The sequence below is a fragment of the Porites lutea genome, chromosome 9 (genome assembly GCF_958299795.1).
Source record: "Porites lutea chromosome 9, jaPorLute2.1, whole genome shotgun sequence".
Classification (NCBI taxonomy): domain Eukaryota; kingdom Metazoa; phylum Cnidaria; class Anthozoa; order Scleractinia; family Poritidae; genus Porites; species Porites lutea.
Window position 1 is genome coordinate 14,220,601 of NC_133209.1, and position 20,695 is coordinate 14,241,295.

The 20,695-nt window shown below is 37.3% G+C and overlaps 1 protein-coding gene across 2 annotated transcripts in view; it reads left to right on the top strand.

The window, feature by feature from the left end:
- Positions 1-956: 956 nt before the first annotated feature.
- Positions 957-20,695, top strand: part of LOC140947362 (uncharacterized) — a 38,572-nt gene continuing 18,833 nt past the window's right edge. The window contains exons 1-5 of one of the 2 annotated variants that reach the window (XM_073396437.1): positions 957-1,095; positions 5,754-6,002; positions 6,447-6,599; positions 8,856-9,005; positions 14,553-14,726. In XM_073396437.1, the coding sequence (XP_073252538.1) occupies positions 1,030-1,095; positions 5,754-6,002; positions 6,447-6,599; positions 8,856-9,005; positions 14,553-14,726 (792 nt within the window). In that variant the 5' untranslated portion in view covers positions 957-1,029. Of the gene's footprint in view, positions 1,096-5,753; positions 6,003-6,446; positions 6,600-6,996; positions 7,061-8,855; positions 9,006-14,552; positions 14,727-20,695 lie in introns of those variants that run through there. The other variant, XM_073396438.1, reaches the window with a different exon arrangement.

Consider the following 20,695-nt stretch of genomic DNA (forward strand, 5'->3'; position numbering starts at 1 on the left):
ATTGCTGGTGTGGTCGTAGATACAAAAATTACATGAAAAATAAGGAGTACTGAAAGCAAATGTACACTTAAAAATTAAAAACTGTTAAAAATGTTTGTAACCTATATTAATTTTGATAGAGCAAAGGTTATTTTTTCTGCCATTTGTGGAGACGATGGTGGCCTGTTTCACGTTCATTGATTTCTGTTGCAGTTTAGCATAACATCTCCACATGCAATTTCCTGTTATTTTGTTTATGTTACGGGTCAAATTTGATTTCAGGTTAATTTTGATTGAACCTAGATTGATTCTCAATTTCCTTTGTTTCCTAGCCCTGATTCATGAATAATTAGGGCTCGGAGACAAAGGAAATTGAGAATCAACCTAGGTTAAATCAAAATTAACCTGGAAACAAATTTGACCTGTAACATTTACATTAGCTTTGCTCCCATTGGATAGTATCTTGACACCTCAAAAGGGGCGAAACTCAAAAATCAATAGCCCCTGGGCAGGCTCACTTTTCCTCGCTGGATGGTGGCTCTGCTACCAAATTTTTTCCCCAAATTCACACAATTGAGCCTGCTCGCAGGTTATTGCAGGAGTAGCATGTAGTCAGGCAAATCAAAATATTATTGTCTATTCCGAGCATGCATGTGTGAATCCAATATGGCGTCTCAAAATGGTGCCCCTATTGACAAGAAACCAACACATTACAGAGCCCCGTCCTTTGGAGATTTGTTAATCCCTGTCTAAGCTTTAAATTATCATAAAAAAAGCCAAGGTACATTTTGAGGTTTTAGCCTTTCGTACCACCTTAATAACATGCCTATGGCGTAACTTCATTTCTTTCTTTCTGGATTTTGATCCCCTCTAACTCAGTATGTCCATTATCCTTGTCCTTGAGGTTTGTAGGGATGCTACCACCTGGATTACAGTTATATGTTCATTACTGAAGCAGGAAGTTGTAATAATTATGACACCTGACAGTTTTTCTCATTTTGTTTAAATCACAGGGTCATAAATGTGGGGATTATTGATAATTAGACAAGGATGAATTTTTTGAAACATATCTCTCTGCCCAAACTAACCAAGCCAACACTGAAACCCGAAAGAACAGTAGGTATTCTGTCTTAACCTAGTATTAATAACAACTAAATCTGTAAACAGGACTGCATTCATTTATTCCCTTCTAATTATTGTTATAATATTATTTCAAGGTGTAATCAATCATCAAAAACATAGTTGATAATAATACTCATAGACAATAGTTGTTGATAATTTTGTTGATAAAAGTTGATAAGTGCAAGATTCTCATCTCCTGTGGTGGCAGCGTAGGTGTGTGATTATAGCACTGCTCTTGTAATCCGAGAGGGGGGGTTGGGGGGACCCGGGATTTCAAGTGACAGGGATGATCAAATGAGGGCAAAAAGCAAAACCCTAATAAATTCCTGGACCAAAAATTAACCCTCAAAAATCCCATGCCACATTTCACATTATTATTCACAGAACTACAGCTGTACGTGGCTGGAATACACGGGCATTACCACGAATCTTCAGATTGGTTTGAATACCCCAAATGGTCTCTACTTAAATCAAGTCACCCCCAAAAAACTACTCACCAAATTACAACCCCAAAAAATCCTTTGATCATTCCTGTCACTTGAGATCTGGAGTACCCATCTTGGGCTTGTAATCTGGTGGCCCCGAGTTCCAGTCCTGCCCTGGCCACTTGCTGGATTTATTCTTGGTAGTCTGATTATAAACCCTTGGCGATGTCTTGTAAAATAGCCAACTGGTTTACCTCCTATAAGTTGGGATTCTCTTATAAGCATGTTATGTTCCAGTTGGATTGTTGTTTCATTATCCTTGAAAAGCTCCATGACGAGTGAGAATAATAATATTATTGTGTATTTAATATTTTTAATATTAAATACAAAATAGTATTGTATTGTAATTTAATATTATATTTTGAGCTTAGACAATCAATCAATCAATCAATCAGTAATTTATTTACCCACGTTAACACCTAAGAGCACAAGTGCTCGTTCAAAATGCGCACGTGCATTAAAACTACAGTTATGACAAAAATCTAGTGTTGAAAAAAATAAAAAATAAAAAAATATATATACATACAATCTCTAATCTATGTACACATGAATATAAAAAATTATAAAAATTCCACAAAAAAAAATTAAAAATATAAAAATTACAGCTGAGTCGACGTTAGCTTAGACTTAAAAATATTAACATTATCGGCCAGCCTGACATCCGTCTTTTGGAAGTTTATTCGATAGTTGAGTGCAGTTGTATGTAAAAGAGTTCCTCATAAAATTAAGATTAAATTTGGGAATGCAAAGATTAACACCATTTCCTCTTAAGGTGATTCCCTGGTTTTGCACTGCGCATCTCTTACTGCGCATAGCAAGATGGCCTCTGTAAAAAAGAGCATGTGAAGTAGCATTATTAAAATGAAGTTGACCGAAGAGAAACGCTATTGCAATTTTTGGTTGCGGTTGTTTCTTGCCGAGGTGAGACTCAATTTGGTGGGAATGTGCATAAGGTAAGCAGTACGCGTGTTGCTGAGTTCGACTTCCTCACGGAGAGCCTCGATAGTCATGGATGTTTAATTTGTGCTTATTCACTTTGATTTTCATTTAAACGCTTTCTTTATCACATTGTGTCCTAAATGTGATATCTCGATTTAAATTGTGTAAAAACGTTTTTTTTAATACTTTCTTCCCCCTTTCGCATACATTCTATTTTGAAACTCGCCCCAGTCCTCTCTCAAAAATCAAGGAAAATGCATTTGGTGTACACTTTCTGCAACTCTACCGCAAAAACGAGTACGGTGACCCCCATTTTTTATTTCATGATTTTAATAAGGACTCTATGTTCAGTTTTTTGGCAATTTTACTAAATTGTACGGATATTTGAGCTATCATGTGTCGAATAGCGCGTGTCCAATTTAATTCTACTTTGGAGCGTAAAGAAAAAACAAGGGCATTAAAAAGCATTTTTCTGGTACGTAATTAGATAAACAATACATTAGAGTCAAATTCTGTGCGATACCACATGCATCATTGAAAAATTCTTTCCTTTTTGTCTAGTTTTGGGCTGCGCGTGGTTTTTGTCAAAGGGTCCAAAATAGCCGTATTTGTCAGCATTTTGACGTCAAAACAAGCACGGTGACCCCCACTTTTTATTACCTTTTTATCATCTTCTTGACTTGTTACATCAGTGTACCAAGTTTCATCTACAATCTATGTTAGGTTCTTTTACTATAGAATCACCATACATTGTAAGACGTCTCTCTTATGCTGAAAAATTTTCTAATGTATTTCGGCCCTATATTCCTAATGCATTTAAATAATAGGATCAGAGATTGCTGCTTTTTCCTACACTCTAAAGTGTCCAACTTACATATATTCAAGAGTTCTTGGTAGGACAATGATTTCCCGTGCCCTGTCAGAGTCCTTAATATATAATGATTGGCGTCTTCAAATTTCTTGGCCTGGACTTTCCCCACCCCTAACAGGAGGGAACTACAGTATTCTAGATGTGGTAAAATGAAAGACTTGTATAAATATATAATAGACTATAAATTATTTTTAGCTTATAATTTTTAAGATTATGATAACAGATTATATCTTTTTTAACTTTTAGCCATTAGTTTTTTATTTTATATAATCATCTTATTTTATCATTTTTGTTATCATAATTACTCATTATTATTATTATTGCTATTATTGTTTTTCTTTTCCCCTATGGCACATTTGAATATCAAGATAAATTTTATATAGACATTTGCACCTTATAAGTTTTGAAATTAATAAATATTCAAGTTAACTTTGAGAAATTGTTAACGCTGTTTTGTTCAGCTGAGCTAAAGTGCTCGATGACATTAGGTGTTTAACGTAAAACCAGTTCATAAGGGGTAACTAGAACTAATTTACAAGACAACGAAGAGGTCACCCTGTTAGGGTAACATTCTGACAAGTGATGTGTCTTTGAAACAGCAACATATTACAGGCTCAAAATTATGAGGCACTGTTAGCCAATGCAGCAAAAGATTGACTGCTGGCAACTACATTTAAGACCTGGTCACCAACTGGTGATTCACCTTATGTTTCAGTCAGATAACCCCTTGACTGACATCTCTTACGGTAAAATTATGGGTTTCCAAGCAGTAAAACAAAGTAGTCGCCAGCTGGTACCCGAGGAAAAAAGTTAATTTCAAGCGTTTTAAGACTGGATGAAATGGCAGCAAATGACATAAAGATGGGTTAAATACCAACACGGGCATGGCCTACTCCTCCAAACATTACACACTTGTATTTGAAGTTCAGACTGAAGACTTGCATAGCACCCCATATGGGCTGATTGCCTCGATGAAATGTTAAGGTAGTACCAGTAAGGGGGGGCAAGGGTGGCGCAGTGGTGAGAGCACTTGCCTCCCACCAATGTGGCCTGGATTTGAATCCTGGCATTGATCCCATATGTGGTTTGAATTTGTTGTTGGTTCTTTCTTTGCTTCGAGAAGTTCTTCTCCAGTGAATCTGGTTTTTCCCCCTTCATAAAAACTAACACTTCCAAATTCCGGTTCAATCTGGAATGCACAGACACGTTTCAATTAGTTCTTACAAGCCCTAGGATTTCAAATCCCATGGATAACAATTTTTCAGTTCCAAGCCTAGAGATCATGGGAAACTATCAGTAACAATTTTTTGGTTCTGCGAAAATTCATAGGAACTTTTTATTTCTTTTTATGTACAGTAACACTATCTGTTTTCTGGAAACATGTTAAACATCCTTTAAAATTAAAGAACATCATTGTGTACTAATTAATTGTAAAAAACTTCAATGTCTATTAAAATGACAGAAGATCAATTTAAGTGTTAAACATGTGCACACTTAAGTGTCAAAAACTCCAGACTCCTCTTAGATTCAACTAAAGAAGTTAAGTATACTCACTTGAAATGTTCACTACAGATCTTGTCCCTTCTTTAAGAGACCTGGGCCTCAACGTCAGTTTCAACAATGAAATTGTCACTAAAAGGCTTCATTCCTTTTTTTTTTGTAAACTTTTGGAGTCAGATATTCTTTTTCTTGGCACTGAAAGCCATAACAATCGCTGCTGCTAACTGTAAAACATCTTTCATGCGTGTGTCACCAGTAACACACAATGCACTTTGGGAACGATTCAAGATGGTGGACAATAGAAAAACCGTAGCGTTTTTAAAATTTCATTTATACACAAGCTGAGTCATAAAGAATTGCTGTACTAGTCAAGAATCTGAGTGGAAAAATACTATATTTGTGTATTTGATCCCGCAGTCTGAATATATTAGAACATGTCCCTGGGAAACTATTGTTCAGTGCCATCATTTTAAGATCACGGTAACGACACGTAAAGTACCGGAAACGATTGTTACCATGAAATCCTGGGGCTTTTTCTTAAGAGTCTGAAGTGCTTCGTGGGTAAACAAATTACAATCACAATTAAAAATAAAGCTTGAAGAATCAACAATTATTGTGATAATTTTGAAAATTTAGAAATTATAGATAGACAGTGTTATTAATTTGGTCTAAAAACTATATTATTTTGTACACCCAGCTTTCTGCATGAGTTGCAAAATCCCTTGCTAAGATCTGGACACTTAAGTACAACAGTGTGTTGATCATCATTGAGAATCTCAGTTTCTTAAACTTTTTTTGTGAAAAGCACAGGAGATAGTCGTTGATTTAAATAAATTTTTTCAATATCTCCTTTGTAGACTTCAGCTTCACATCTTCAAGATGATCTTAATGAACTTGACAAGATCTTTCTTCTTCTCGTGGAGAACAACCTCAAAGACTGTTTCAATGTTTTGTGTTATGACTTGCAAGTTCGAACAATTGCTGATTGGCAGAAGCTTGATGAAGGTGCGCTGAAAAGATTTCGACTTCTACCAAACTTTGCAAAGGATCAGCTAAGGACTTTGCCACAAAAAGTAGAGAAAACAGATTTTGTTGCTTTAGCATTGGTAAGTACGGTGTGAATGATCTTTTCATTGGTCTTTTATAGGGAGTTGTACTGGAATGCTTCTTTTTATTTATTGATATTACGTAATAATGATAATAATAATAATAATTTTTTAATAATAAAATAACTTTATTCATAGATTCAAAAAAATAAACTATTTACAGATTCAAGAATATGAATATTAAAATATATACCCTATGTACATTCTTTTTGTGTACGAAAGAGAATTGTCGTAAAATGACTATCTAAAAACTACTAATAACAATTATTATAATGAACCTTCATAATAATAATAATAATAATAATAATAATAATAATAATAGAAATAATTTACAATGGGAACAAAAGCCAGCATAGTGCTTGACTTGTTGTTTTAGGCTTTTTTTGCTTGGCTATGAATTTCTGCAAAAAACAAAAAAAGACTTTGGTCATAAATGTCTTGTAGAAACATGGAAAAGTACCATATAAAGCACAGTTACAGGCTTCTGGAGTGGCATTTATTTCCGTGGAGGATGTAAAAGTTGTGAAGAAAACAGCCACAGGTCCAATTTCAGGATCTGTTTTTGAAGCTATTTGGACAAAACCCAATGGAGAAAAGGTGAGGATTTAACAGGTAAATAAGCTGAGGTGCATAATCATAAATCAGCTGGGAGTGTTGTCAGTAGTTAGATGTATAGCACTCTGATTGGCTGAGAGGTGTGTTTCCATGAGAGTATGTAGACATGCATGATTGCATGTAATTTGCTTGTATTGGGCAATTTGAGAAAATATTCATACCATACCACAGAGAGCTTTTTGGAATTCTTAGAGCAAGGGAGTGCGAGAAGTGGGGGGTGGTCTTTGAACTAGAAATCCAAAGGCATGGGGGCATACTTAGGATTGGAATCCCGAAGGCATGAAGGGGGGAGGGGGTAGATCTTGAATTTCTACAGGAGACAGACAAGAGTGTACTTCTTAAAACATTTATTTTCTGGACTTAATCAATTCACATAAAGCACAAACTGGCAACACTGCTGACAACCGTGGATGCAGAATACAAGACAAGCATCAATCGCTGAGGTATGTTTTTGTGTTCATTTGTAGAAGAAAAGGGACAAAATATGGGTCATAAATAAAGCTCCAGGCAAAGGCCACAAAGTGTACAACCTATAAACAGCATTGTGGTTAGTTACGTTTTAGCTCTTTATAGCCAGACAGTGATCACAAAACGGCTCTACTAGCTTCTGCTCATCTCATGTTATTCCACTCAATGAAACAATCTCTATTATTTTGTCAGATAATATTAGTTATCTTGGCAACTGAGTTCGATACCTGGTTCATTAAGCTCATTATGTCCATGGAGCTCACTCCACAATCAACCTTGGGATCAAGATGGTGATCTCAAAGTACCCTTGTTTGACCTTTAGCTATGTCATGTTTAGATGCCAAAATCTCATTGGTTCCTAAGCATCAATTGTCCATAGTACCTCCAACCTTATTGGCCCATCACCCTTTAAAAAACGTACTAACAGAAAAGATACAAAAATACATATGCTAAGACCACTGACATATGAGCTATTTTTTTGTTTCCTGGTGGAGCACTGTAGCACTAATGCAGGTGGGGGCCATGGGTTCAAATTGTGTTGAAGTCCTGAATTTTTTTTTTGTTGGGGGAGGGGGTTATTTGTAATTGCTTAAATTTCGATGACCACTGCGCTGATCATATCTTCGTTTAAAATTTGTATTTCCGCAATTCACATCATCTTCATACCACTGCTATTGTTAAATGATGTCATAATGATGTCCAATTACATCATTAATAATAATTAAGTCAATCAAGTTATGTCTAGATGTTGGAAATGATCATTCTGTGTTATTTTAGTGGCTGTATCATGAGAGGTTTTGTAGTTAAAGAGGGGGGCCTCCAGTGCCTGCACCACCCAACCCCAACCCCCCCCCCCCCCCTCCTGGTCACAGAAAGCAAATCAAGCCCAGTGTAAATAGCGGATAATGTTCTGTACCAGGCTGGTGCATTGTAAAGCTAATGTAGGTTGCATCTATTAAACAGTGATAACAAGAAAACTTCCATTTGTTAATTTTTATTCCAGAATTTCTGGAGTCATATTAACTCCCATTATAACCAGCTGTGCTGAACAGATGTCGAGTCAGTAAGCCAAATTGGGGATTATTTTGTGAACCCTGCCAGTAATTCCAAAGGGTTTAACAAAAAAAGGAAAATGGAAAGTCCGAGCGGGAGGGGGGTTATCGATTATGGAATTTGCAGGGCATGGAGGATAGCGCATTTTGGAAATTCTGAAGGCAAGGGGGGTTAAAATATGGAAGCCATCTGTATGGTATGAATATTTTCCAGACTTATAGCCCTTTTATTGTCTGTGTCAGGCTATGTAAACACTGGAAAAGGTTTCTATTGCTTAAACATTACTCAGGGTGTGATATATGGAAACGAAACAACTTGATCCAGTTTTGAGACCACTTCTATACGTATAACTTACGAATCAACAATCAAGCTTTCACTTAATCTATTTAAAAACACAAGGCATTTAACTTCACATTAATTTTGGGTATTTTATTGTCTCAAACAATATTTCATTACCTAGTACTAAGCATATTCCATTTTATAGGAAAGTAATACCTAGTAATGCTGCATGAAATCAGTGCAAAATTCAAAAATTTTGTCAGTTAAAGTTTCCTTAATTTTTGTTAATGTTAATTCCTGAACCATTTATTAAGGGGAACATTAAATTTCCACAAGCTTAATATCCATTATTTTGGCTCACTCAGAAATTTGGCGCTCCTTAAATATTACTATAGTCCTTGAGTAATATGTAATGGTGAGCTATGCTGCATTTTACAGATGCGAGTATGTTTAAGATACGATCGATCACAGGGTCAGCGACATCATTTTCTTCATGAGGCTGAAATCTCTGCATCATTGACGCATGAGAGCATCCTTAATCTCCACGGAGTTATTCTACCAGGGCTGTACACAGATTCAGTGGCTCTAGTGAGTGCATTTTAGAGTGTTTTTATTCCTCTGTAGTATACATTAAAGCACAAAAATTAATGTAATTTTGGCAATAAATTTAATGTGAAAATCTTAATGTTCCACTACCCACTTGTATTTCAAGATCCTTGGGGTTTCCCTAGAAATTTAATCCACCAAAATGAAGCCAGCAAACCTCGTGAATGCCCAGCAAAAGGCATGGAGATTTTATTGTAAGAGATACAAACAGGTAGGAGAGAACACATTTTAAAGCTAAATGTCAAGTTGTTACCGTCATTTTTTAGTTGAAAACCTACCTTGAAAATTTGTTCTCTTCACATGCCTTAATATGTCGATACCACATGCCAACCTTAAAAAGTTTGTCCTTCAGTACAGAAATATTTATTGTTGCAAACGTTTTCTCCTTGGTTTTGTGTCATTTCTCGGAAATTACATAAAACAAGAATCGAATTTTAACTGGGCTGCTAAGGGCTATTTTTTGGGGGGCTGTACACACTCAAACCACCACATAACCTTGTCGCTAACCATTATGTGACTTAGCATCTCATGTGAAAGTTAAACATAAACATACAAGCGTCTGGAGAAATTTAAGCACTGTTACGGCCCCCAACATTTGCTAGTAGAATCCGGCCTTTTAAGCTTTAGTTTAAAATTCATACATTTTTTTTCCGAACAGCCGTTTTACGGAAATTATTAGGACTAGTGTATTCGACATTAGATTCTCATACAAACACTGAAATTTCTCATGCGATTGCCTACTCGTCAAATCGTGCAAGATGGCTTTCAAAACCATGACAGGTCTATTTCATGAAGAGTGATGAAGCTTTCTTTATGCGTTAAGTCATCAACAAAAATAGAGCACTTATCCAATTTAAGTGTTTGGGCAGCTAATAAAAAAAAAGAAAAAACTTTGTCATGAAATTTTTACATCACGAAATAGTTTGAGTTAATTTTATCTTCCACTGGCGCTTGACAAAAATTCCAGACACACACAGGGTTTTATGTTTTCTGGGCACCGAGAGTAACTGTAAAGAGGATCTGCGCAACATGAAATTTATGACTGAAGTTTCACTTCTTGGGTGAAGTCATCATCAAATTAGAGTTAAAAAAGTGATCTTCAGCGTTCGTTTCAGGCGTTCCACCGGTTTAAAATTACATCCATTCCAATCCACTGTGCCTTTCTTTCAAATGAAGATCTTATTCATTTATTCAAAATATGACTGCTTCGCCACTGAAAACAACAGGAAGTGTTCGAAAGCTATCATGTATTAGAAAAGGTTTTTTTTTTTTAAAGACCAATTTCTATTCTCCTTCAGGTAATTGTTTTATGTTCGCTTATAATATGCTAAAAAACAATTTCCATTGTCGATCTGAAAAGTTTTGCCAGATTAGTTATTTTAGTTGTGCATGTTGCCAGCTCTTTTTCAAAATAACAAATCAAAAAAAGATACTTTTGCTGGACTTTGACCCACAGGAAATACACATTCCTTTGTGGATTTTTTATAATCTTGTTGCGAGTGTGTCGACTTTTCCTTTCATCATATCTTAAGATCTTTAAACGTTAGTTGTTCACTAACTACTCGCAGTATGTAGTATCTTACGCATGAGTTAGCTTCTGTACATACTAGTTAAGATTTTTACCTCTTTGCTTAAAAGTTGTTGCTTACCGAGTATAATCCCAACACTTTTTTTAAGACTGTTTATTTTAAGCTTGAAAATCTACACAGCTTTTCACGTGAGTATATCACGTGAAAGAAGCTGACTAAAAAAGCCACCATTTAATGAAAGCTAGAGTTACCTATAAAGCAAAAAACTCTGCTAGATTGAATCAAAAGAAACAATTTTGATCCGAATTTTTCCCACAACAGATTTTTCTTACAACGGATACAAATCAAACCAAACATCCACTTGCTGCCTGTCATTAAGGTTTTTATAAGATCTCTGGCCTGAGAAATTTTTCTTCCTGTGAATGGCACTAAATTTTAAACATTTGGCTCCATCCGTCACATTTGTTATTGTTTCCAGTTTTGCTTAGGACGTGGATCCTGCCAAAAAAAAATGCACTGTTTCGATTGGGACGACGATCAGCCAACACGTCAGTAAACAAACATGTTTATCTTCGGAAAATGAAGAAAATTCTACTCAGGAGGTGACAAAAACCAATGTCTATCAGCGACTCATTTGAGGAGGTTTCTATTAGTTTAGTCTGAGAAAATAATAATAATGATAGTAATAATGATGATAAAAAGCGATACATGGTAAAGAATACCTGAAACTAGGTGAGCAAATGTGTGTTTTGCAACGCGTTTGAGCCATAAACTTGGAGGCAACCATTTCGCTTGGCAAAGTTTGTAGGTAAAAGGGAAGACGTTAAGTTGTATGACCAAGTTTTGTTGTTGTTGGAACAATGGTAGGAAAGATGCAAGCAAGTTGTTAGCAATGTACATAAGGGCAAACCAAATCGCACAGTTTTAGAAAAAAGGCAATCAGTCAGAGATTTATTTTGGTGATACATTGCTTATAAGGTGTGCCTAAAAAATAATTTAACAGAATAGCAGCAGTGAATTTAACAGCATTTCTGTAAGGAATACTGTGAATATAAATACATTTAGAATAAGCAGCAGTGAGTTACGATCCCTACCTCTAATAGAAGAAACCTTCAAAATTTCTTATACAGGCAGGCTGCCTGTTTCAGTAATAACAACAACAACAACATCTTTTATTTAAGCACGATAAGTTTACAGCGTAGCTGATGTGGTCAAACAGAATAAAAAGAAATAACGAGAAGTACAAAGGCGTAAATCCAAACTTCGACTTCTTTTCTTTTCGTTCAGCCTGTAAATACTATCGCGCACAACTGGAACTCTCAGTGAGTTATGATACAACTCATATCATTTGAACATTGTAGCCTTTTGAAGACTTTCGTAACAAGAAAAATGAGTAAGTCGGGGCTGTATGGTAACTTTTTAAATTCCACCATCATGAATATAAAAAAAGCAAGTTAGCCATTCTAAGCAGGAAACAATGAGCGTTATTTTCACGCACCCCTCCCCCAATCCCACTGCCCCGCAAACTATAGTGTGACAGTATAACGTGACTAATTTGACCTAACTGGAAATTCCAAAAATTATTGTCATTCTGAAGGTCATATAATGCTGTTAACAAGCAATACATTTCCCAATTCTGGTTCTTAAACTAACAAAGTGAATGAAATTTAAGCTTTGTTTTTGTCTGATATTGCGTTTAAAGCCTTTCTAACTGTCCTAGGGAATACAATATTATTATATACATATTTTTTTGACGTGGTGATTGTTCCCCGGGACATTTCTTTCCTGTAAAGAATGACTGTTCACACCAGTGATGCCAACTCTCCCCCTTTTGGGGGGAGACTTGCGCTTTTTTGCCTCGTCTCCCGCTTTTTACGTCCACTATAAATATTGAATACTTCGTAAAATATAAAACAGACTTAGTTTGTGATTTAGCCCATTTTTAGCTCAAAACCTGAATTTTTCTTATTTGCCGCACGGTTTCTGGGGCATTTTTGCACGTATTTAGTCATTGACAAAGATTATTTCTAGCATCAAAACAATGATTTCGAATTTTGATGGTATGTACATCATGTAAGACGTCATATAATGTCCTAAGTCATTCCCTTTGGGGGCTGGGTCAATTTTTCGGGGGGGGGGGGTGTAGGGGTCGTTGAAATTCCAGTGGGGGTAGTGAAAAAAAGACAGTCTCCCGATTTTAGGTCTCCAGAGGTTGGCATCTTTGTCACACGCATAGCAAGACTCACAATGAGATAAAAACAGACTTTGGCTATCACATTTTGAAGGGTTTAAACTTCAACATAAAGTGAAGAGAAACCTCGAAAACAACCCGTACACTTCCTTACATTTGCCTTATAGGCATTGATCTGAAATAAGTTCTAGAGTCAGGACTTGGAAAGCCAAACAACACAGCCACTACAAATTCCCAGGAATACGCACCCGGATTGATCAGTTCATAATATTTTTATTGATAGCATTCATTTTGTGAACCAAAACTCCCAGTGGGTACTTCCTTACATTTGCCCTATAGGTATTGGTCTGAAATAGAGTCTAGGGTAAGGATTTGCAAAGTCAGATGGCCGATCCCCAGTTTTATGTCAAATCTTGGACATTGCAAAGAATGTCACACATGACAAAACACATCAGTAAAGCTGATAAAGTTGACCCGGGTGACAGGGTAACCCTACCTGTGAAATTTGCTTGTAAACCAGAGCTAATGTTAACACGCTTGCTAAGGTAACCTTAGCACAAGGGTAACCCTTTCTCCTTGTAAACAGACCCTTAGGCCTCACCTCAGAAAGCTGTGTTTATTGTACAACATTGAATGAGCTGGGAGGGGAGGGATATATAACTGAGCAAGACATTACCGAGGATAGTGCAAAGAAAGGGATGTGTAACTTGGTAAAAATGACGTGGAGATCTGGGAACAATTAACCTCACTTCCAGTGAACTATTGTGTTGCGTGTGCACAGTAAGCAAGCACAAAGTCAAAGTAAAGATAACCCACAATTTATTCAAAGCCACGCTGCAAGAAAATTTAGTTTCCAACTTGCATGGGAAGAGAACTGAAGCAAAAGTCCACTGGTGGCAAGCTCTGATCAGCATGGTAGCCACAGATTTGACCATAAAGTGGTTCAAAAGTGTCATTGTTAGGTGCAAAAAGACACATTGTTTTGTTATACAAAACATTGGGTCACAAAAAACTGCCAGGAAAATGGATGTTTTTGAAGAAATGTTTGCCTCCAAGAGCGGTATTCTCCAACAAAAGTCACAATTAGGTAGATTTTCATGTTTTACGAATCTGATAACAGCGATCTCCCAGTTTTACAAGAATTGCATTTGCTTCCAATGTAACTCTCTCACTAACAACTTTCTATTGTCCCTTTCTTTTTAGTGGCATTCGATCTAGTTACACAAGCGTTGATTTAAGAAATACCACAGAGAGGTTCATGATTGGTTTGCTTAACCACTGGGTTAATCTCCAGACATGTTGCGGAAATTTCTGATAGATAAACAACTTAACGATATCATGCAAAATAATAACAACAGTTAATTATTCTCAAAATTATGCAAAATTTGCTGACATGTTTTTGCGAAGTTGTATTTTAATGAGAATTTGCTGATAGGGCAAGTAAAAAGTGTCTGTTGTCCACATTAATAGGTGTCTGTATTAAGCAGGTTGTATTTAGAGAAAATGTATTGGTTTTCCCCAGGGACAAAGAAAACTGTCAATAATAATGAGGTGTCCATATTAAGAGGGTGTTCGTAAAGCTGGGTTCAACTGTATCTTAAATTTTCTTTTTGAACGTGACTGTAAATCTTTTAGGCACCTAGCAGCTGTAACAAGGCCTCACAGTATTAGTTGGGAAAACAATAAATTCATGAATGAATTTAATAATGGAACCTATAGCCTGAAAACAATAGAGCTGCGACATAAAGGAGTTCACTAAAATTAGAGGTTTGGAAGAGGTGTGATGCTACTGAATTTTTCTGTTTTCAGGTGTTGGATTATGCTGAGTGTGGGAACATTCTAGAAGCTATGCCAAAACTTTCAGTTTTCAGTCTGATTCAGATGGTGACACAGTTTGCTTCTGCCTTGGAATATCTTGACAGTAAAAATCTTATCCACTTGAGAATTAACACTTCATCCATTTTTGTGACAAAACCAGGCAAGGTAAGAACAACTTGTATTGATCGGTCACATTAAAAACTAAAGAAAGTCGAGTGCTTGTGAATTCCGTGCTAAAATGTATAATGATGCATGTTTGCTGGGTAATATGCCCTGTACATAAGACTTGATGTGATGTGATTATGTATAAAATCCAAGGTAATGGGTTCATGATAACCGTCACGAATATAGAGACATTAAGTGACCACTAAGCCCACTATGAGAATGTTGATGTAATTGCTGTAGTTACTGTAGTTGTGTGTTGTAGCTGTACTTGGTGTAGTAGCAGTAGTTGGTGTTGTAGCTGTAGTTGGTGTAGTAACTGTAGTTGGTGTAGTAGCTGTAATTGGTGTAGTTAGTGTAGTTGGTGTAGTAGCTGTAGTTGGTGTAGTAGCTGTAGTTGGTGTAGTTAGTGTAGTTGGTGTAGTAGCTGTAGTTGCTGTAGTTGGTGTAGTAGCTATAGTTGGTGTAGTAGCTGTAGTTGATGTAGTAGCTGTAGTTGGTGTAGTTGGTGTAGTTGGTGTAGTTGGTGTAGTAGCTGTAGTTAGTGTAGTAGCTGTAGTTGGTGTAGTTAGTGTAGTTGGTGTAGTAACTGTAGTTGGTGTAGTAGCTGTAGTTGCTGTAGTTAATGTACTTGGTGTAGTTAGTGTAGTTGGTGTAGTAGCTGTAGTTGGTGTAGTAGCTGTAGTTGCTGTAGTTAGTGTAGTTCATGTAGTTGGTGTAGTAGCTGTAGTTAGTGTAGTAGCTGTAGTTGGTGTAGTTGGTGTAGTAGCTGTAGTTGGTGTAGCTGCTGTAGTTGCTGTAGTTGCTGTAGTTGCTGTAGTTGGTGTAGTTAATGTAGTTGGTGTAGTTGGTGTAGTTGGTGTAGTTGGTGTAGTAGCTGTAGTTAGTGTAGTAGCTGTAGTTGGTGTAGATGGTGTAGTAGCTGTAGTTGGTGTAAAAGCTGTAGTTGGTGTAGTTAGTGTAGTTGGTGTAGTAGCTGTAGTTGGTGTAGTAGCTGTAGTTGCTGTAGTTGGTGTAGTTGGTGTAGTTGGTGTAGTAGCTGTAGTTAGTGTAGTAGCTGTAGGTGGTGTCGTTAGTGTAGTTGGTGTAGTAGCTGTAGTTGGTGTAGTAGCTGTAGCTGGTGTAGTTGCTGTAGTTGCTGTAGTTGCTGTAGTTGCTGTAGTTGCTGTAGTTAGTGTAGTTGGTGTAGTTAATGTAGTTGGTGTAGTTGGTGTAGTTGGTGTAGTTAATGTAGTTGGTGTAGTTGGTGTAGTTGCTGTAGTTGCTGTAGTTGGTGTAGTAGATGTAGTTTCTGTAGTTGCTGTAGTTAGTGTAGTTGCTGTAGTTGGTGTAGTTGGTGTAGTTAATGTAGTTGATGTAGTTGGTGTAGTTGGTGTAGTAGCTGTAGTTAGTGTAGTAGCTGTAGTTGGTGTAGTTAGTGTAGTTGGTGTAGTAGCTGTAGTTGGTGTAGTTGCTGTAGTTGCTGTAGTTGGTGTAGTTGCTGTAGTTGCTGTAGTTGCTGTAGTTGCTGTAGTTAATGTAGTTGGTGTAGTAGCTGTAGTTAGTGTAGTAGCTGTAGTTGGTGTAGTTGGTGTAGTTGGTGTAGTAGCTGTAGTTAGTGTAGTAGCTCTAGTTGGTGTAGTTAGTGTAGTTGGTGTAGTAGCTGTAGTTGCTGTAGTTGGTATAGTTGCTGTAGTTGCTGTAGTTGCTATAGTTGGTGTAGTTGCTGTAGTTAATGTAGTTGGTGTAGTTGGTGTAGTGGCTGTAGTTAGTGTAGTAGCTGTAGTTGGTGTAGTTAGTGTAGTTGGTGTAGTAGCTGTAGTTGGTGTAGTTGCTGTAGTTGCTGTAGTTGGTGTAGTTGCTGTAGTTGCTGTACTTGCTGTAGTTGCTGTAGTTAATGTAGTTGGTGTAGTTGGTGTAGTAGCTGTAGTTGGTGTAGTTGCTGTAGTTGGTGTAGTTGCTGTAGTTGCTCTAGTTGCTGTAGTTGCTGTAGTTAATGTAGTTGGTGTAGTAGCTGTAGTTAGTGTAGTAGCTGTAGTTGGTGTAGTTGGTGTAGTTGGTCTAGTAGCTGTAGTTAGTGTAGTAGCTCTAGTTGGTGTAGTTAGTGTAGTTGGTGTAGTAGCTGTAGTTGCTGTAGTTGGTATAGTTGCTGTAGTTGCTGTAGTTGCTGTAGTTGCTGTAGTTGGTGTAGTTAATGTAGTTGGTGTAGTTGGTGTAGTTGGTGTAGTAGCTGTAGTTAGTGTAGTAGCTGTAGTTGGTGTAGTTAGTGTAGCTGGTGTAGTAGCTGTAGTTGGTGTAGTTGCTGTAGTTGCTGTAGTTGCTGTAGTTGCTGTACTTGCTGTAGTTGCTGTAGTTGCTGTAGTTAATGTAGTTGGTGTAGTTGGTGTAGTAGCTGTAGTTAGTGTAGGAGCTGTAGTTGCTGTAGTTAGTGTAGTTGGTGTAGTAGCTGTAGTTGGTGTAGTAGCTGTAGTTGCTGTAGTTTATGTAGTTGGTGTAGTTAGTGTAGTTGGTGTAGTTAGTTTAGTTAGTGTAGCTGGTGTAGTTAATGTAGTTGGTGTAGTAGCTGTAGTTGCTGTAGTTGGTGTAGTAGCTGTAGTTAGTGTAGTAGCTGTAGTTGGTGTAGTTAGTGTAGTTGGTGTAGTAGCTGTAGATGGTGTAGTAGCTGTAGCTGGTGTAGTTGCTGTAGTTGGTGTAGTTGCTGTAGTTGCTGTAGGTTGTGTAGTTAATGTAGTTGCTGTAGTTGCTGTAGTTGCTGTAGTAGCTGTAGTTTCTGTAGTTGCTGTAGTTAGTGTAGTTGCTGTAGTTAGTGTAGTTGGTGTAGGTAATGTAGTTGGTGTAGTAGCTGTAGTTGGTGTAGTAGCCGTTGTTGGTGTAGTTAGTGTAGTTGGTGTAGTAGCTGTAGTTGCTGTAGTTGGTGTAGTAGCTATAGTTGGTGTAGTAGCTGTAGTTGGTGTAGTTAGTGTAGTTGGTGTAGTAGCTGTAGTTGGTGTAGTAGCTGTAGTTGCTGTAGTTGGTGTAGTAGCTATAGTTGGTGTAGTAGCTGTAGTTGGTGTAGTTAGTGTAGTTGGTGTAGTAGCTGTAGTTGGTGTAGTAGCTGTAGTTGCTGTAGTTGGTGTAGTTGGTGTAGTAGCTGTAGTTGGTGTAGTTAGTGTAGTTGGTGTAGTAGCTGTAGTTGGTGTAGTAGCTGTAGCTGGTGTAGTTGCTGTAGTTTCTGTAGTTGCTGTAGTTAGTGTAGTTGCTGTAGTTAGTGTAGTTGGTGTAGTTAATGTAGTTGGTGTAGTAGCTGTAGTTGGTGTAGTAGCTGTTGTTGGTGTAGTTAGTGTAGTTGGTGTAGTAGCTGTAGTTGCTGTAGTTGGTGTAGTAGCTATAGTTGGTGTAGTAGCTGTAGCTGGTGTAGTTAGTGTAGTAGCTGTAGTTGGTGTAGTAGCTGTAGTTGGTGTAGTAGCTATAGTTGGTGTAGTAGCTATAGTTGGTGTAGTAGCTGTAGTTGGTGTAGTTAGTGTAGTTGGTGTAGTAGCTGTAGTTGGTGTAGTAGCTGTAGTTGCTGTAGTTGGTGTAGTTGGTGTAGTAGCTTTAGTTAGTGTAGTAGCTGTAGTTGGTGTAGTTAGTGTAGTTGGTGTAGTAGCTGTAGTTGGTGTAGTAGCTGTAGTTGGTGTAGTAGCTGTAGTTGGTGTAGTAGCTGTAGTTGCTGTAGTTGGTGTAGTTGGTGTAGTAGCTGTAGTTGGTGTAGTTAGTGTAGTTGGTGTAGTAGCTGTAGTTGGTGTAGTAGCTGTAGCTGGTGTAGTTGCTGTAGTTTCTGTAGTTGCTGTAGTTAGTGTAGTTGCTGTAGTTAGTGTAGTTGGTGTAGTTAATGTAGTTGGTGTAGTAGCTGTAGTTGGTGTAGTAGCTGTTGTTGGTGTAGTTAGTGTAGTTGGTGTAGTAGCTGTAGTTGCTGTAGTTGGTGTAGTAGCTATAGTTGGTGTAGTAGCTGTAGCTGGTGTAGTTAGTGTAGTTGGTGTAGTAGCTGTAGTTGGTGTAGTAGCTGTAGTTGCTGTAGTTGGTGTAGTAGCTATAGTTGGTGTAGTAGCTATAGTTGGTGTAGTAGCTGTAGTTGGTGTAGTTAGTGTAGTTGGTGTAGTAGCTGTAGTTGGTGTAGTAGCTGTAGTTGCTGTAGTTGGTGTAGTTGGTGTAGTAGCTTTAGTTAGTGTAGTAGCTGTAGTTGGTGTAGTTAGTGTAGTTGGTGTAGTAGCTGTAGTTGGTGTAGTAGCTGTAGTTGGTGTAGTAGCTGTAGTTGGTGTAGTTGCTGTAGTTGCTGTAGTTGGTGTAATTGCTGTAATTGCTGTAGTTGCTGTAGTTGCTGTAGTTGCTGTAGTTGGTGTAGTTAGTGTAGTTGATGTAGTTGGTGTAATTGCTGTAGTTGGTGTAGTAGCTGTAGTTGGTGTAGTAGCTTTAGTTGGTGTAGTTGGTGTAGTTCCTGTAGTTACTGTAGTTGGTTTAGTTTCTGTAGTTGGTTTAGTTGCTGTAGTTGCTGTAGTAGCTGTAGTTGGTGTAGTTAGTGTTGTTGGTGTAGTAGCTGTAGTTGGTGTAGTAGCTGTAGTTGGTGTAGTTGCTGTAGTTGAACAATTCAACAAACTTGGAATCAAAAATCAACAAAGTATTACCGAAATAGCACGAAATTTGCGACAATTAGTGGTTCAAGAATGGTTAAGTAGCAGCGAGCAATACCAACACTTTGTTCAACCGGGCCTTGACTATTATTCTGAAGCAAAACGATTCCTAGTGCCAGGTCATTTTGCAGCGAGTATTGGCGATGCTATGCCACTTGCCGCAGCCAATATCCTCCGCCTTCCCCTTGTCCTTGTAACGTCAGTAACAGATTGGCCTTTGACAATCGTTACGCCACAAGTTCAGGCTATTTCCAATGTGCCGCTGTATCTCGCATTTACACAAGCGGAAAGTTGTCATTATGATTCATTGATTGAACTTTCAAGACCCCAATTTGTAGGAAAATGCAGGACAATGCGGGAAATCCGAATAAAGTGCCGTTGTGGTGTCAACAACAAAAATGCAAATACTTTAAACTGTTGCCAGGTACCAAAACAAAGTATTGGGAGAAAAAGAAAGTACTCAAGTAGATGTAAATGTTTGAAAGCGGGAATAAAATGTGGGGATAAGTGCAAATGCAAAAGCTGTGGAAACGGAAGAAACTCACCTAAAGCAAAGCAAAGAAAGAACTACAAAAGCAATTTTATTAAAACATCTTTCACTAAAAGAATAACAGAAAAACCATTTTTATTACAAAGGGAAGGCGCGGATTACACACGTAGCAGTTTTTCTGTGTTGGAACTTATGATTTTGGAATTTTGCCTATTGTCGTTGGGAATCAAATCTTGTAAAAAGAAACCAGAAAAAGTCGCAAAGCTCTACAACTCATGTATTGATTTTTATAACCGCTCTACAGCACACAAATTAACTCGGAGGTCGATTATTGAAATAAAAAAGGAAATGAACAAACACAAAAGTAGCAAGAACAACAAAAAATAGTTTTATTTCAAATCTTTACTTACATGTAACAATAAAGTAACAAACAAGGGTTAATCGTGTAAGTCGCAATGGTCATTTAACATATGTGATCCAGGGGCTCTTTATTTATGCGGGCAAAAATAGACGAATACTAAATCGCACTCTCGATTCACCAAAACTTTCACATAATGACAATGCTTTAAAGTATTTACGGTGAGGTCACTATTTGAGGTTTAATGACCATAGATTTTAGGGAAATAGGGAAAACGGCGCTAAAATGAAGATAATACGTAAATTTCAAGTGCTAGATGCAGTCAGACATTGTGTAGCGTAATTACATAAATATTAAGAGAAAGGAAATAAAGGTCAAGACATCATATAATTTCAATGAAATTATATCAAATATCATCATTATATAAGATTAATTACCCGTTAGAGAGAATAAGTTTCAAGAATCACCAGAACGTTTTCGAGATCCTCCCAATTACTAA